This window comes from Bufo gargarizans, chromosome 2 (genome assembly GCF_014858855.1).
Source record: "Bufo gargarizans isolate SCDJY-AF-19 chromosome 2, ASM1485885v1, whole genome shotgun sequence".
Lineage (NCBI taxonomy): Eukaryota > Metazoa > Chordata > Amphibia > Anura > Bufonidae > Bufo > Bufo gargarizans.
In genome coordinates, this window is record NC_058081.1 from 125132172 (window position 1) to 125150568 (window position 18397).

At 45.1% G+C, this 18397-nt stretch overlaps 1 protein-coding gene across 4 annotated transcripts in view; it reads left to right on the forward strand.

Annotated features, from left to right (window-relative positions):
* AKAP13 (A-kinase anchoring protein 13) overlaps window positions 1-18397 on the forward strand; it is a 208304-nt gene that overhangs the window by 137711 nt on the left and 52196 nt on the right. Inside the window, exons 14-20 of one of the 4 annotated variants that reach the window (XM_044279452.1) lie at window positions 1488-1541; window positions 2123-2185; window positions 3111-3285; window positions 5530-5638; window positions 8638-8757; window positions 10244-10286; window positions 11464-11596. In XM_044279452.1, coding sequence (XP_044135387.1) covers window positions 1488-1541; window positions 2123-2185; window positions 3111-3285; window positions 5530-5638; window positions 8638-8757; window positions 10244-10286; window positions 11464-11596 — 697 coding nt within the window. The remainder of the gene's footprint in view (window positions 1-1487; window positions 1542-2122; window positions 2186-3110; window positions 3286-5529; window positions 5639-8637; window positions 8758-10243; window positions 10287-11463; window positions 11597-18397) is intronic. The other 3 variants (XM_044279455.1, XM_044279453.1, XM_044279454.1) reach the window with 3 other exon arrangements.

Sequence of the window (18397 nt, forward strand, 5' to 3'; positions counted from 1 at the left end):
CCCCAGGCCTGACCACACAGAGTTCCTGTTTGTAGCAGTGGGTATCAAAGTGACCCAGTCAGATGGGGAAAGGCCATTTTAGGGTGGTACAGTGAAAACGTGCCAGGCTTATTCTACAGCACCATAAAAACATGGCAGTTTGGCAGTCATTAGCCCCACAAATAGATGTACAGTTACATCCATGGCATGGGCCGCATCCGCATTAATACACAGCTGGGCTCTCACTGGAGCAGCCGAGATAAGAATTAACTATGATTTCCCCGATTTAACCCCTTAAATGCCATCTAAGGAGTTTGACAGGGTAACTGACAAGGCCATTAACACTACCCCCCCCCCCCCCCCCCCCAACAAAAAACAAAAAAGTTGCCTTTGTTTTGTTACGGCAGCCTGGGGACTTGACAATTGCCTACCATGCTTGTAATTTCAGTACTCCCATTAAGCCTGGCCAGAGGCAGGTCCTAATTAAATGCCTGTTTGTATTTCTGAGCAGGCATAATACTGTGTGTTACATATGAACTGCAGTGTATTATACTAATGAGGGAGCCTCTACTTGTGAAGTATGCTTAAAATGATTGAAATGTTTAGAAATATGTTTAAAAATGCACTAAAACGTTTCTCCATAAACAAACTATATATTTAGTATATTTAGTATCCCTATAATCGTACTCTCCCACAGAATAAAAGTAAAGCTGTATATATTCCTTTTATAAAATGGTGGAATTACAGTCTTTCTTTCCTGCCCAGAAAGGATAAACATTCAGCACTATGTGGACATAGACGAAGTTTAACCCGCTGTAACACCCATTACTTTTCTTTGGCCTGCGCCCTGAAAAGCTTCTTTAAATGATCCACATGAATATATTGGTTCTTATTGTCCTGATGAAAAGGGGAAGAGAAATAAAGGAGATCACTGTTTTACCTACCTGACTTCAAGTCCTTGCTCTCTATCAGTATACAGAGGGCCAGTCTGCCAAGCTGCTGTACACTTATGGCCCCCTATGATCGTCGGTTCCTTGTGCGGGGAGGAGGGGCAGGTCTGGTTGTAGTTAACAGTCAACAGTATGGATGCCAACACATGAATGCGTTAATCTGTAATTCCGCACAATTAAGTGGATCCAGCGTTTTCCATGTTCTGTAGAAGTCTTCTGCTTGTGGTATTTGGTTGCTGGGTTTGGCCTTCTAAACAGTGAACGTCTTATACTAATGATGTCCACCAATGTAGCAATTACAGCTAATGTGTAACAGACTGGGCCTAAGGACTTCTACATTCAGTTGTCTGAAATAGTTGACAGCATTGTGCGGGAGCAGGTAATATGGTACTACAGGACTGTACTGCAGAGGGTGTGTGGACATCTGTACAGGGGTGCAAAATGGGGGCAACCAGCCAGTCTTCTTCATGTTACTGTCAATCTGTCTTCTCCTATCCCTTTATTTCATCCATTCTCTGTTCTGACCAATGCTGATCCATCTTAATGATTCATTTTCAGTTCATTGCGAATTCTGGGGGATGTTATAAAGAAGCCAGCTACTCATAGAAGAAGGTATCAAACCCTAACAAACCATCTCTTTATGTATCCACATACTAACCCTATACACATGCATCCCTATATTAACAGGGGGCAGGTACTGGGGTGCTGCAAATCGCCAGCATCCAAGCATACTCTCCCGCCGACGGGTGGCTGCACTCTGGGCAATCATCCGGTGACCAGGGAGTATGGTGAATGGGGCCTAGCCTAATTAATGAGCCCGTGCAGGCTACTCACTGGGAGTTGGATGTTTCCTTAGCAGTCCAGCCCTCTTTACATATATTGTATTGTCATTTTACCTGCCCACATTACAGAAACACTTTATTCATCTGTAGAAACCTGTTGCCAGTGCATCCCCAACTATTAGTAGATGCCACGGTCACCAGCCTGAGTCCTCTGATACCCAGTGCATCTTGGGAGTTCTCTAGTATGGATGCATCCAGTACCGGGCTGTTTATTTTCTGGGAGGCAAATTTATCCAGTTAGCCCACGTATTATGTCCCTGTCCACCATTAGACTTTTCTCCTGTGTTGCTATATCATGTACATTCTATTAACTATCACATTTCACCCTCTCTTTATGGTCGCTCTTCTCAGTATGAGCTGGTGTCCCTCAGATGCACAATGCACCTCTGTAGGTGGTGACTTTAATTATAGAAGGTATAGTATTTCAGATACTCAAGCCCAAGTACATGCGAGGGTGCCAACCGCTTTAACTTTGCTCAGGGCAAACGCTATTGCTATATAATTGTTGTTTTTGGTGCAGAAAAAGGCAATATGCATTAGTGCTACCAGATTGCCCTTTGGTGTTCAGTATGCGGAGTACAAAATGTGTATATTATTCTGCTATTTTGGCCGGCTTGCTGCAGCATATATTAATAAAGCATTGCCCTGCTTTGCATAGCTTTTGCTCACTGCTTTGATGACCACTCGCAGGCGGCACATTTATTGACTCCGTTGTATGCTAACATGCAGGTTCTGTTGAGGGGCTGCAGAAGGCCTTTATTTAAATGTATATTTTGTATGCATCTGCTTAATATCCGTTTTCAGCTTTACATATGTTAGGCTACTTTTACACTGGCATTTTGGCTTCCCGTTTGTGAGATCCGTTCAGGGCTCTCACAAGTGGTCCAAAACTGATCAGTTTTGCCCTAATGCATTCTGAATGGATAAGGATCCGCTAAGAATGCATCAGTTTGCATCAGTTCAGTCTCCATTCCGCTTTGGAGACTGACACCAAAACGCTGCTTGCAGCTTTTTGGTGTCAGTCTGACAAAACTGAGCCAAACGAATCCGTCCTGGCACAAAATGTAAGTCAATGGGGACGGATCCATTTTCACTGACGCAATAGAAAATGGATCCGTCCTCTATTGACTTTCAATGGTGTTCAAGACTGATCCTTCTTGGCTATGTTACAGATAATACAAATGGATCCGTTCTGAACGGATGCAGACGGTTGTATTATCTGAATGGATCTGTCTGTGCAGATCCATGATGGATCCGCACCAAACGCGAGTGTGAAGGTAGCCTTATCCTTTGTCCTCTTGACTGTCCAGTGAAAAAGATCTGTTCTCTGTTTGCTTAGTTACAGCCTGGAAGGCCTTGCTGAAAATAACCCACCGACCACTCAAGAGTCCTCTTTTGTCACGAGAAAGCTGGCTGGAGCACTGTGCAAAGGAGAGGATCGTGGCTCCTTGACTTCCTTAACAGAAGAAGAACAAGAGTCAGATCAGAGGACTGGCAGATCATCCCATCATGCTGTATGTAGTCTGTGTATTTGTGTACTTGCACAACATGACCCAAAATATATGGACACCCGAGTGGGACATGTGTAGGTGCTTGTTAAATACCCCATGGGATTATAGATTATACTATCCTAGGCACCAAAACCCATTACCATAAAATTAACAGACACATGGACCTATTATATAGAATAAAATAGGCAACGGCCAACTTTATTAAAGAACAGCTTAATATTAAATAACCATAAAATTCCAGTAATAATAAATAACAACCATAATAACCACTGATTAGGCCAGCCATAAGCTCGACCTAAATACCTGAATCAACTCGTCCGCTTGCCACTTATTGGCTAGCGATCTTACCCCTCCTTCTAATAAAGTGACCGTGACAAGCAACCATAAAAGGGGAGGGAGGGCGGGGCAGCTGGATCCTAAATGCAGCTTGGCAGCCAGCCAGATACCGGCCACCTGATCTTAAATACAGACTCAACGCTGCCACCCCCAACCGCTCCTCCAATGCCTAACCTGTTGCTGGGGGACCCAAAACTTCCCAGCCCCAGCAATAATTCACCCATAGGATCCTTTACCCAGCCAATCCTCCTCAATCTTCCCTCCACCTAGCAACAGAGCTAAATTTAGCCACCTTGGCCACTAGATTTCTTGGCGGGAAACCATCCAGGCGGGAAAATCTCCCTCCAAAAACTCCATACCACCCCTTGGGATAATGAAGATCCCTCCAAATGGGATTTTCGGGATACTAACATTCTATAACCATTGACATGGACACTGAAGAATTCTGTTGGCGTAACGGTCTCTTCTGCTTTGGAAATGCGTTTTTGAAGATTTGGGAACATGGCTGCAGGAATTTGTTTCTATTCGGCTTCACAAGCATTAGTCTGGTCGAGCACTTACCTTGGACAGTAAGGTCTCATGCATACGACTGTGCGTTTTTTTGGCGGTCCGCAAACAGTCGATCCGCAAAAAACAGAAGCCGTCCGTGTGCCTTCCGTAATTTACGGAACGGGCGGCCCATTGTAGACATGCCTATTCTTGTCCGCAATACAGGCAAGAATAGGACATGCTATATGTTTTTTTTTTTGCTGTCTGCATCTTTTGTGGCCCCATTGAAGTGAACGGGTCCGCACCCGAGCCGCAAAAACTGCAGCTCGGATGCGGACCCGAAAAAACGGTTGTGTGCATGAGGCCTAAAACTTATCAAATACATAGATTCCTTGCTACAATGGCTTCTTCTGGAATGGCGTTGTATTCCATACCTTTAAAGGAACACAGAAAATTTACAAGAAAGAAAATTTCCGCACTTTGTACGTTAATCTTCTCCTTTCCTTTGTCTAATATTACAAGTAAAGCTGAGGAATTTTCTAAAGAAATCCTCTCTGGCTCTCAGAAGCTCAGCTATGCCCTCCCTCCTTCTCTCTGTGATGTATCTGACAGGTGGCGGAGCAGGAGCCTCCACCCTCTGCAGTAGGGCAGACATATTGTTACTCCACATCCCCTTTACATCCAGGGCTCGCAGTCACTCACCAGCCAGGGATGGGAGAGATCTTCAGGATAGACCGTTCATGTCTGGAAACGTGCAGACTGACAAACAGCGGGGCAACTGCATTTCTTGTTTAAGCTTTCATTGCTTAGTGTTCCTTTAAGTTTTTTTTCTATAGCATTCAGAGTCTCAACCCAAACCATGAGAAAGACGCCCAAGAATGTGAATAACTCTTCCAATATAATCTTTAGTACTACATGTTTGGACGAGACATTTTCCCCTTGCACCAATCAAGCCCAGATTAGATGCTTAGACTTCTCGGTAGTAAAGGGAGAGTCATCATTTTAGAGAATTTCTTTGCAGTGCTCCATAGTCCATTAGCCCCATGCTTTGTAGCGGATGTTTGCCATTGATCAGACTACCCAGCCATGAACTCACAGTCCACAAAACTGTAAGCCAACAGTTCCTATTCTGACATGGTTTCCAGAAGCAGTTCAGAACCTTGGCTCTCAGATGCAGAAAACCTTTCACCGGTTAGCGGTCGAGAGCAAGATAGATAGAATTTAGGACTAAGAGGTTTAGGTTACGGATAGTTTGGGTTTATATCTATTTTCTACTATTCTTTTTACATTTATTAAACAAGTAATTGTGATAACTAGAACCTGGGAAACATCAGAACGAGAATGGTGGGGGGATACTTTGTATTCATTCTGTATGTGTGGTAACGTTACTTGAAAGTTAAAGTGACTCTCTTGTGTCTGCAGGCCTGTGAAAGATCTGAAGTTCATGATTTGGTTTACTCTGGTTCACTTGGGGCTCCTCGTCTGTCAAAGTCAATGTCACTAACCGCAATTGCCAATCCACTTTTGGAGGGTAAGCATGTCTGTCAGGGTCAAATATTGGATTTCACTAAGAGATGATATTTGTCTATAATATTACTCGTGGGCCCAGAGCGTTGGGCTGTTACATATTTCTGCTAGTTAGCCCTCACCTTGGGCACAATTAATAGAAAAGAGATTAAGTGGCTGCCAAACACGACTATGGTTACTTATCTGTGGGGAAAAGAGATACAAATCTGCTGTATGTATTACCAGCTTAAAGGGACACTGACAGGCCCAATACCCATAATTAGCTGTACATATGCATGCACAGGTCTTCTAATGTGCATTAAAAACATATAAGTATCCCCCCTATCCACATTATGAATACAGTAAACTCACGTTTTATAACCTGAAGTAATCGCTTTTCTTTCTGCCCAAGGGGCGGGGTTTCAGCTCCACTTGCGCCCAGCCAGCATCAGCCCAGCTGCCGTTTTGAAGCGCCGCCCAGCTCATCAATATTCACTTTGCTGGGCGGCTTCTGCTGTCCCCGACCTTCCGAGATCCGGCGCATGCCCAATAGAAAGCTATGGGCATCGGACTCGCTTTCAGCTTCTGCGCATGCGCTCGGCACCCATAGATTTCTATTCAAACGGCGGTTGGGCTGATGCTGGCTGGGCTCAAGTGGACCTGAAACCCCGCCCCTTGGGCAGAAAGAAAAGCGATTACTTCAGGTTATAAAACGTGAGTTTACTGTATTCATAATGTGGACAGAGGTTATACTTATATGTTTTTAATGCACATTAGAAGACCTGTGCATAGATATGTACAGCTAATTATGGTTATTGGGCCTGTCAGTGTCCCTTTAAAGACCACCTGTCAGCAAGATCAACCCTATTAAGATAGGCATACTGGTATCTGTCAGCAGGATTACCCCTATTAAAGCAGGTATAGTGGTATCTGTCTTTCGGGAACCGGTCTCATTCACACGGCCGTATCCATTGTTGTAGTCCGCAAAACATGAATACCGGCCGATTCCCTTCCGCATTTTGTGGAACGGAACATCCTTCTCCATGAATGTCCTGTTGTTGCCCGCAGATACAGGCAAGAATAGGACATGTTCTATCTTTTTTGTGGGTCCATGGAGCAGACATACGGATGCGGACGACACACTGCGTGCTGTCCACATCTTTTACGGCCCCATTGAAATGAATGGGTCCGCATCCGATCCGCAAAATTGCGGAACAGATGTAGACAGAAAAATGCGGTAATGTGAGTGGGCCCTTATTCTGTATGCAAATTAGAGAATCATTGCACCAAGGGGCTTGGCCAACACTGTAAAGCCGCTCCTTAGAGCACTGGAGCCTGCCTTTGCACCAGGCAGGTATTATTTTAACCAGCAGGATTAACCCTAGCAGGCAGCATGCCTGATTTAATATGGCTTATCCTGGTGACAAGTGTTCTCTAATGCAAAATAACTGAAAAGCCCCTTTAAAGCACATTCTCCATACTTTGGCTTGATTAGAACATTACTAAAACAGCCTCTAATAATCAATTAACAGTAAAGGTTCTGCCTTGTAATGCGCCATCGCTTGGTCTCTAACATGTCATTTAAGCCGTCCATTCTTAAACCTACAACACACGTTTCGGTTAAAACCATGCTTGCTTTCTCATTTCTACCATTTGTTTTATTCTGCATTCTGTTCTCATTACTAACTGTGTTGGTATTGTCCAGGAATTCTTAGAAAATATTCTTTTTTTTTTTTTTTTTTTTTACATTCATATTTAATTTTATTAAGAAATGGCGAAGGAACTGTTCAGTATTTTAAAGATGAGCACAGAACAATATAAAGCCCCAAACCTGAACAGAAAAAATTAGGTTTGCATGTTATTTTTTATTTATTTTTTTATTTATTTTTTCACTGGAAATCTTGAAGTGTAATATATAAATGAGCCTTAATTTTAGCACCACAAATTTGTCTCTGTGATTTGTATTGATGCATAGCATCTGCAAAAGATTGTCTAGGAACAGCATACAGTGTCACAGAGGATAAAATCTAACAGAATTTCCATCTAAACTACAGCAGTTACATCGTTCTTTTTCGGGGGAATCTGGCAGCAAGTGTTAAAGGGAACCTGTCACCTCCAAAAACCATCTGAAGCCGCCAGCAGTATGTTTCTGACGATAGTTTTGTTCCTGAAGGCAGATGCCGCAAAAGCTCTGAAAACGTTCCTTTATCCCCTGCCGGCGCGCTTCTCTAGACATGCTTCAGGTCAAGATAACGATGCCCCCTTCGCTGTGACTGACAGTCGGCAGTTTGGCTGGCTTTGCTGAACTCTCTGCATAAAGGCTGTCTGTCACAGCGAAGGGACAGGGTTACCTGCATCCTCGACTTCAAGCATGTCTAGAGAAGCGCGCCAGAGGGGGATAAAGGAACGTTTTCAGAGCTTTTGCTGCATCTGCCTTTAGGGACAAAACAATCGTCAAACACACTGCTGGCAGCTTCAGATGGTTTTTGGAGGTGACAGGTTCCCTTTAATGGTGTGGTCCAGGATTAGAGAAACATGGCTGCCTTATTCCTAAAACAGGCCTATTGAATTGACTGGGCTAATCCGTAATACCATACCCAACCTGTGGACAGGTGTGGGGCTGTTTTTGGAAGAAAGCAGGTATATTTTTTTGTAGTCTCAGAGAACCCCTTTAGTTTTCCATGTATGCTCATTGAAATCAATGGCCTATTCATATAACGCACAGACGTTCTCTGTAGCCAGTGACTAATAGATTAGGGTCTCAAACTAAACCATCTTTTTTAAAAAGAGGGTTGGGTTGTAAGCTAGACAACCCATTTAGTTTCTGAAATAGGAAACGTTGATATTTTACTTGGCAGCTCTTTGACGGCTGTCTGCATCCAGTGAACGTAGCTTGGTGCTCGTAATGTTCCGTCACATTTCATATTCTTCAGACCGCACCTCTGCTTCTGCCACCCATTCTTTGTTTTTCTTCCTGACTTTGAATGTGCATGCTCTAACATCTGCTGTTAACCCACTTCTCAGTCCAGGGTCGGATACAACCAAAGAGGCGAATATCCTTCTCCTTCAGCATCTCTCCACTTATTCCTAAGTCTAAACATATCTTTTCTATTGGCACCTCGTCCAGTGAGGACGAGTCAGATAGTAAGTAAATGCTTCTGCTGCTCCGCTCTGTGTCTTCCTTAGCTCTCGGCCACCGCTGCCGCACAATATCGGTGTGCTTTGCTCACTCCTTTATGATCAGTTGTGCTTTATTCAAGCTTGATGTTCAGCTCACGCCTGGGTTTTTATGCGACACTTGTTGGGCCCTCAATGTATTTGATAATATTTTCTATTATGGCCTTCTCACCCCTTCTCATGTCCATTTTGTTTGGGTAGGCTCCTCACACTGTGGGGCTCGTGGTCAAAATACACTAAAAGAAAAGACTTTCCCTTTGTTCCATAAATATCCTGTGGCACATTGTAGTCGATGGGTGCTTGAAATAGCGTTCCCAACCCAAGTGTAAGTAAGAAAATTCAGGCACGCTCAAGGGTTGAGGTGCAAATTTAAGATTCATTTTCATGCATCTACACACGTGACGTTTCAGTCTGGAGGGACCTTCATCAAACTATTGCTGCTGAAGATGAGAAAGAGAAGAATGGCGCTTAGGGAAAGTGGATGTTCACTTTGTAGAATGCACATTTCACAGTTTGGACATACATTTTTCTTAAGCTCCATTCTTCTCTTTTACATCTATGGAATTAAAAAACTAAAAAATAGTCAATGACCACCAAGTCTCCTGTGTGGGGAACAATCCCCCTGGTCTTCTTACCTTTGTGAGTGTGGCATGGCAGGTGGAATACCGGTGTTCAGGGCACAGTTTGTAAGGCTACTTTCACACTAGAATTTTTGCTGGATTTGGCAGGTTCCAGCAAAAACGCTTCCGTTCCTGATGATAGAATCATCTGCATCCGTTATGAACGGATCTGGTTGTATTATCTTTAACATTTCTTTAAAAAGTCAATGGAGGACTGATCCGTTTTCAATTGTGGGAGATTGTGTCAGAGAAAACTGATCCGTCCCCATTGACTTGTATTGGGGGTCATGGCTGATCTGTTTTTCCCAGGACGGAAAGCAAAATACAACATGTTGCTGTTTGATCTCCGGTCTGGGAATGCAACTAAACGGAACGGAAGGCATTTTGGAGCATTCCGTTCTGTTCAGTTCAGTTTTGTCCCCTATGACTGAACTCAGTACCGGAAAACTTTAACGCTAGTGTGAAAGTACCCTAAGTGTTACATTTACTTTTAGTTTGCATTGCTTGGTTATTTTCAGTGTGGGTTTTGGAGTCTGCATTGCTCAGACAGGAAGGAAGGTATTTGTGGTTATTTTTTAGAAGGTTTAGATAGTTTTGTTGCCTTTTTTGTTTGCTCTTTTTCATAGGCACTAGCTTGTATATAGCTATCCCCATACACTGGATATAACTAGACAATACAACTATTCACGGTGCACCGGTACATCAAGTCCTCACAACTGGTACTCTGATAACCAATTTATTATAGTAGCACATGTAAAAATTCTGATTATAGATGCCTATGAAGAGAGCATTTGATCTGCGTCTTTTTCTTTACTATTTTACTCTCCTTTCAGGCTCACGGACATTAAATATTGGCAGCAATTCTTTGGCACACAGGTAATAATGGTTACTGTATCTTGTATGTTCGTTTCTTATTTTTATTTGAATGCAAACAATCTCATTATTTACACTTCTAATGAGAGGAGAACTCAATGGGGTTTTTCAGGACTGGCTTTTTCTTTGCCTATGTTGATTCCCTGTGCACTAGATTGAGAGAAACCTAATTTATTATTAGGCACAAGTTAGGTGCATCTGTGGCACTACATGCGGCAGACACTCAAATCTACGTCGGGTAAAGTAGATGCGCTAAAATTTGATCCAGTTTTTTTGGGGGGGATTATAAACCACACTTCCCCATACTGTCCCCTACCCACTTTTCCAAGAAATTGCCATGAGCTGCGAAAAGCTGCCAGAAGTTAGAAATTCTTGCACAACTGAGGAATGGGCCTAAATGTGTCACTTTTTTGGACGGTTATCTGACACAAACCTTATGATGATCCTTCCCCTATGTCCATATGATGCTTTGCTTTGGACCTCCTGTTTTTGTCATAATTGTTGACTTTACTCTTGACTTCATCTAAAAGAAACAGGTCCTTGTAATTTTTTTAGAACGGTTTCTGTACTACTATACCCTTTTAACTTTATTTTTTATTAGGCAGTTATGTAGTTAACAGACTGCTACCCACCTTTTAAAGGGGGCATCATTTCTGGCCTACACCTCTGCTTTCATCCTGTATGCCATTTATTATCTAGAAACTTTGCACCCGGCAACAATATCGACACTGATAGAGGTCAGTCTTCAGTATTGATCTTAGACATAGTAGGGACTTTTATCAGAGTTATTATGCCACAATAGTGGAGTAAAAGGTTGCAAATATTATTCAGTTATTGCAATAATTTGGGGAGTTTTTAAGCTTCTCTGCATTTCAGATAAGAGGAGGGGCTTTGTGCTTCCCACCGGATTTATTATAATTTTCGCCAGAAAAGTCTAGCTGGCGTAAACTTCATTATCTGGTGCACAGCAGATAAATGTTCCTCAATGTATATTGTTAGTTTTGAATTACTGTACTTCTTTTAGTACCCGTGCTGTTTGGAGAAATTTAGAAGTAGTCCTTATGCAATAGTGTATTGTAATTTTCTGATGATATTTTGATTTCGCCTTTCAATAATAATTAAATAGAATCCCTATAAATACCAGTAATCTGTAAATGCTGTTTCTTAACACCTATTCTAGTATATCTGAGGAATGCAGCAACCAATTGCCACCAAGTCCCTCCCAAAAGGACTTAGAGGGCAAAGGTGTTACTAAAGTAAGCCGGACATTTAGCTACATCAGGAATAAAATGTCCAGCGGCAAGAAAACAAAGGTGAGCATATAAGTAATTGTCGCATTGCATTTGGAGATATGTTGGCTGTTGTATTAGAACTGTAGTTTTGGACTCTGTTTATGATGTTATGTAAATTCCCCTCTTTGATATTTATAGCATACCTTTGCTAGCGAGATCATAAATGGGACTGCCACCTGTCAGGAATTGGGATCTGTTGCTCCTGTGAGTTTTAGGATATGTGTCTCCTCCAACTGGTTCTTTTGGAAGAGGCACTTAAATTACTACTTTATTCTTCATGTGAGATAGAGATAGATATATATATATATATATATATATATATATCTATATATATATATATATATATATATATATATATATCTCTATCTCTATCTCTATCTCAATTTTATTTTTTTATGCTATATTTTCCCCCCAGCATGGAACACAATGGGAAAAAAAAAAAAAAGTCAAACCTACCCCTTTTGGACCCATCATTGTGTTTTACATTGTGCTTGGATATTCATTTTGGTTGCAGTTAAGGTTTTAAACAAAAATATCACTCTTAGGGCTCATGCACACGACCGTGCCATTTTTTCAAATTGTGGATCCGCAAAAAACTGATGCCGCCTGTGTGCCTTCCGCAGAACGGAACAGGATGCCCCGTTATAGCAATGCCTATTCTTGTCCGCAAAACAGACAAGAATAAGACGTCTCATAATTTTTGCGGGGTCACGGAATGGAGCAACGGATGCGAACAGCACATGGAGTGCTGTCCGCATCTTTTGCAGACCCGTTGAAATTAATGGTTCTGTATAAGGAATCAAAATACAGCCTGTATACGGAACGCAAAAAACGTTTGTGTGCATGAGCCCTTAAAGAGGACCTTTCACCAATTATTACATTGTGAACTAAGTATACAGACATGTAGAGCAGCGCCCGGGGATCTCACTGCACTTACTATTATCCCCGGGCACCGCTCCGTTCTCCTGCTATGCCCTCCGGTATTTTCGCTCACTAAGTTATGGTAGGCAGAGATTTCAGTCACTAAGTTATGGTAGGCGGAGTCTGCCCTTGTTCTGCTCAAGCGCTGGCCAATCGCAGCGCAGAGCTCACAGCCTGGGAGGTTATTTTCTCCCAGGCTCTAAGCTCTGCAATGCGATTGGCCAGCGCTACAGCAGAACAAGGGCAGACTCCGCCTACCATAACTTAGTGACTGAAATCTCCACCTACTATAACTTAGTGAGCGAAGATACCGGGGGGCATAGCAGGAGAACGGAGCGGCGCCTGGGGATAATAGTAAGTGCAGTGAGATCCCCGGGCGCCGATGTACATGTCTGTATACTTAGTTCATAGTGTAATAATCGGTGAAAGGTCCTCTTTAAAGGTGTTTTCCTCCTTTTAGATATTGATAACTGATCCTCCAGATGACTGATCCCCCCCCCCCCCCCCCCAACACCACCACCATCATGGGTGGAGCTGAAAGCAGAATGCTCCGTTCACGGTGTACCTCTGGTGGTGGCTTATCTCCTTGACAAGGATCGGATATCATCTGTCAGAGAGAGTTGGGACCAGTTGTTCTTGTCGCAGTCATCAGGTTCTGCTGACTTTCAACTGATGTGAATGGAGAGCTTAAGAGCTTGCTATGGTCTCGAGAAAAATCACAGCATGCTCTAAAACAAAGAGCCATACTGCTGCACCTGTAGAGTTCTGTGGTGTTAGTAAGCATTGTTTCTAAAATTACCCCGCAATATGCTGCTGCAGAGTACGTCATAAGGTGGTAGATGGACTGCCTACTGCTTTGTAATAAAAAGCTGGAGGCACTCTGTACCACTGTACAACCTCCAGCACACCACTCTGCCATGTGCATGAGCCTTAGGTTGGTGCTAATAAATTCTGCTTGTTCTTGGATGTATGTTGCTACCATACATGTTGTGCCACTGGACATGTGCTGGCCATGACAGAGGCATATACTGTTTATCTGCTTTATGGTTTTGCTACATGAGGAATTCCATTGCTCTCCTCCCACGCATCTACAAACATGGAGGGATGTTGAGTATGGACGTGTTTGTTTTATCTCGCCGCAGATGGCAGTTATGCAATAGAAGCCAGTTCTCTTTTTTTCTGACACAACAAGTAGTTGTCTCTTCACTGTGGAGTCTGGAAACAAATAATCTTAGCAGGGGAAGAAGGCGTTCTGCTGGACATCTGATTCAGAGCAGCACACCGCATTAAATATAGATCAGCAATGTTTATCCTTTCACAGAACGACTGAAACAAGAAAAAGAAAATGCCTCAAGGTTTATTTTTTCCTGTAGCTTTATTAATCCACAATGACGGGAAGTGGCAGATGAGTGTTGGAGGTCTTTGTCTCAACATGCCGAGCCATGTAAGATGTAGTCTGCTCAGCTCTGTAGACCTGAAATTATTACACAGGTATTCCTATCCCTCGCTCCAAAAAATGAATGAAGCTGGTCAAGCTTTAAATTCCAAGTCGCATTGGGGCATATGTAGCGATGCAATCATTGCATTTGCTCGCTCATTTTGGACAGAAAAGAATGGCATTCTACTACAGATGAGCAAATTTTCCAAAATTTTGTTTTGGGTCCGGTTTGGGAAAATCAGCTGTCGGATTCAAATCGATCTTGATCGAAAGTGCCCCAATTGTTCTGTAAGGTTATGTATGTCACTCAAGGTCTCATAGGACTGTATCCAATCCCTTTCAAGATCCTTAACGCCAAGACCGCATTAGGAATGTTAACGTGACAGTGACTTATATGGCTTTGGGTAAATGGATGGCAGTTGGCGATATCAAACAGACTGTTTATTAGTACACTGGAAAATGATCCCTTTATGCCTTTTCTGTCTTCTGATCTATAAATTGGTGGCCACTATTTTGAGCGATTCGTGCAGGGTGAATAGCAAAAATTTCGGATTTGCTAAAATTAGAATCTTCTGGTGTATAATTGATTTGCTCATCTCTACATTTGGTTTTTACCAGAGAAGAATGGTGGAATTGATTGTGAGTAGCACACATCAGATTTAAAGGAAATGTGTCGTCAGAAAATGACCTATTGCTTAAATCACATGTTTTATGTTTTATTTTTTAAGAATATTTGTTTTTAATTTTCAATGTCAGTATCTACAGGTGAAACTTGAAAAATTAGAATATCGTGCAAAAGTTCATTTCTCGCCCAGTTTCCTTGGGGGACACAGAAGACCTTGGGTATAGCTCATCTCCATAGGAGGCGTGACACTAAGTGAAAACTGTTAAGCCCCTCCTCCACAGCTATACCCTCAGCCTGGAGAGAGAGGCTGCCAGTTTTTGCTTAGTGTCCAAGGAGGCAAGACACTCCCTGCTACTGCAGGGCTGTTTTCTCCTTTTGTTATTTTTAAAATTTTTGATTTTTACTTTTTCTTTTCTTTTGTTCCAGAATACGGGATAACAGAGACGCACTAGACCTCTCTGTTTCTCCCGGGGTTGAGCTGCGCCAGTGCCGGCATCCGCACTGCTGCCTCCCCCACAGAAGGCAAGGTGGACCAGGGCAGCCCAGCTCCCCTGCATCCCGCCAGCGTAAGGGTCGCCCGCACGCCAAGTCCCTCTTCCAGCGTCCTGCCACTACGGTGCCAGTAGCTGAAGGGGCGACCCTGCTGGAACGGACCGAGGGTGAAGACGGCTGTGGTGAGAGAGTGGCTTCTCCAGCCCTACGACCCCCCCCCCACCCCACCCCACCCCGGTCTCCTGCTTGACTGACCCCCAGGAGAACATTATAAACTACACCTCCTGTATTATCTGCAGGAAAACCTGGGGTCTCACATAGTAGTCACCAAAGCCTTGTGAGCACAGTGTTAACGGTGGTCAGCTTGGGCGTGGGAAGTGCAGCTCCCATGCTGGTCTGGCCATTCTAGTTTGTTTTATTAGCTCCCTAATAGGTGCATCCACTGAGGGGTTATGCTGGCGTCCCTATCATGCCGCCCTGGGAGCTGCCTCTCTCCTTGCAGGGTCCCCCATCCCCTCCCCCTATCCCCTTACCGGTGTGCAGGCATCCCCTCCTTTGAGACGGCTCAGGGCCCTCTCCCGACTGCTGCGGCGTAGGGCCCTTGTTTCCGGCCCGCGGGGTGGGCACCCGCGGCCGGCATGACTGCGGTTTTTCCAGCAGACCCCGGCCGACCGCAGGTGCTCTCTGAGCGTCTGTCTTCCGGTCGGTCGGGCGCCGCAGAAAGATTCTATCCCGGGCTCCTTCCTGGGCCCCCTGACTCTCCGGCCCGCGGGGTGGGCTCCCGCGGCCGGTATTATGCATGCGCCGCTCCCTCCAGATCCCGGCCGGTACCTCCGGGCACCGCAAAATCTAGGCCCCGGCTTCGCGGCCTACTAGGCCGCAATATTCCGGCCTTGATTGGAGGGGGCGGGCATTCACAGGCGCGAGTTCTTCCCGCCGGAGGTCCCCCCGCCCCCAGGGGATCGCTGCACCGCCCTCAGGTCCGATGCGTATTAACCTTTTGGATGCCGACGGCTCCCATCTGGAGGAGACCCTAGGATGGCTAGCCTCTCAGTGAGGCTGTGCGCTTATATGGTGGCTCCTTTCTGCGTCAAAGAGGCTGTGTTTTACAATAATTAATAATAAAAAAAAAAAAAAAAAATATGAAGTGTGTGTGTGTATATATATATATATATATATATATATATATATATATATATATATATATATATATATATATATATATATATGAAATATCTGTATTTTATGTTGGCTGCGCAGGATACTGCAGCCTGAGGCGGCATGTTGCGCTCCGTGGCACTGGCCAGGTATACATGTTCCCCTTCTAGGCGGACCCTTGCCTTCTCCTGGGGTACGGCGCTGGCCAGGTGCAGGCCGCCTTTTCTATAGGCAGAATTTGTCGCCCTCTCCAGTCGCGATGCTGGCCATGTGCATGACCCCCCATTATAGGCGGCATACTGCACTCTCTGGCTGCGGGCTGGCCTTGTGCATGACCCCCTTCTGTAGGCGGAATGCTGCCCTTTTACCGCATACGATGCTGACCATGTGCACGACCCCCTTCCATAGGCGGAACGCTGCACTCTCGCTGGATTTGCTACGGCCATATGCATGACCTCCTTCCACAGGCGGAACGCTGCACTCTCGCTGGGTTCGCTACGGCCATATGCATGACCTCCTTCCATAGGCGGAATGCTGCACTCTCGCTGGGTTCGCTACGGCCTTATGCATGACCTCCTTCCATAGGTGGAATGTTGCATTCTATCTGGCTTCGCTGCTGGTCTTACGCATGACCTCCGTCCAGAGGAGGACTGCTGCGCTCTCTCTCTGGATTCGCTGCCGGCCATATGCATGACCTCCGTCCATAGGCAGAACGCTGCACTCTCGCTGGATTCGCTGCCGGCCATATACATGAGCCGGCCATGTGCATGACCTCCTTCCATAGGCGGAATGCTGCACTTTCTGGATTCGCGGCCGGCCATACGCATGACCTCCGTCCATAGGCGGAATGCTGCACTCTCTCTGGATTTGCTGCCGGCCATGTGCATGAACTCCTTCCATAGGTGGATTGCTGCACTATCACTGGATTCGCTGCCGGCCAGGTGCACGACCCCTTCCTTGGGTGGTGTGCTGCACTCACTGGAATCGCTGCAAGCAATGAACATGTATCCTTTCTTCAGGCGGCATACGCACAACGCCACTGACTGTGGTTGTTTTCTCGCCAGTGCGTTGCTGGCCATGTGCATGTCCCGCATCCTTGGCGGGGTGCTTGCATTTTTGCTGGATGCGATGACGGCCGTGTGCATTACCCCGCCCCCTTCTGGGTGGAATACTGCTCTTTCGCCGGATGTGTTGCGGGCCATACACGGCCCTCCTCATCCATGGGCGAAAATTTGCACCCTCACGTGACCCATGGCTGTCCTTGATATGCTGTGCGGGACTCTTGCATGTTCTCCTTCATTGTGGAGTAGTTGCACTCTCACAGTATTCGGTGTTAGGTGGGTTATTGCGCACTCGCTTAATGCTAGGATAACCCCGTGCATGTCCCCCTTTCTCTGGGCGGACCTCCTGCGTTCCCGCTGGGTACTGTGCGGCCATGTGCATGGTCACCTTCTGGGCAAACTATGGTATGTTCTACTTCTCTCAAGTTGTTACTGGCCTTGGGCATCCCCCCTTTGGGACGGGCCTTTGCATTCTTACCAGCTGCAGTGTAGCCAGGTACATTTCCCCCTTTTCTGGGGGGGCCTGCCTGCGTTTCCATCGCATGCCATACTGATGTCTTGTGCATAACTCCCTTTCAGGTTGTACTTTGCACTTCCGTTGATACTGTTGGACTCTGTGGCTGATCCCCTTCACTGGGTGACTATTTTTTTGCAGTGAGCGGAATTTTCTGGTGCGCTCTGTCCGTTGTTTGGGCCGTGTATGCCTTCTCCTCCCATAGGTGGGTTGGCCTTCTCACTGCTTGCGGGGCTGCTCGTACGTATGCCTCACTTCCTCCTGCGACATGCCCTTTTCTCTTGGGATGTGGTGCTTGTCACGGGCATTACACTCTTCTCTGAAGAGATCATTATGTCCACCTGTATAACCCTTGGGTGCTGTCATACAAACATTAAAAGAATGCCATTGTATTCAAAGGTGTATTCTTTAGATATGAGTAGATGGGCTCTACTTGCTCTCTACTTCGCCGAGCTGGGTGGTGCTCGTTCTCTGGTTTGGCCTGCATATTGTGGTCCCGTTGTGTCGGCATCCACCATGTCCGTTGGCCTTTCCACCTGGGGAGTGTTCGTGGTTCTTTGATACGTACCTTTTCGTTCTCCCGTGCACTCGCTTCCCGGCGCAAGTGGTCACG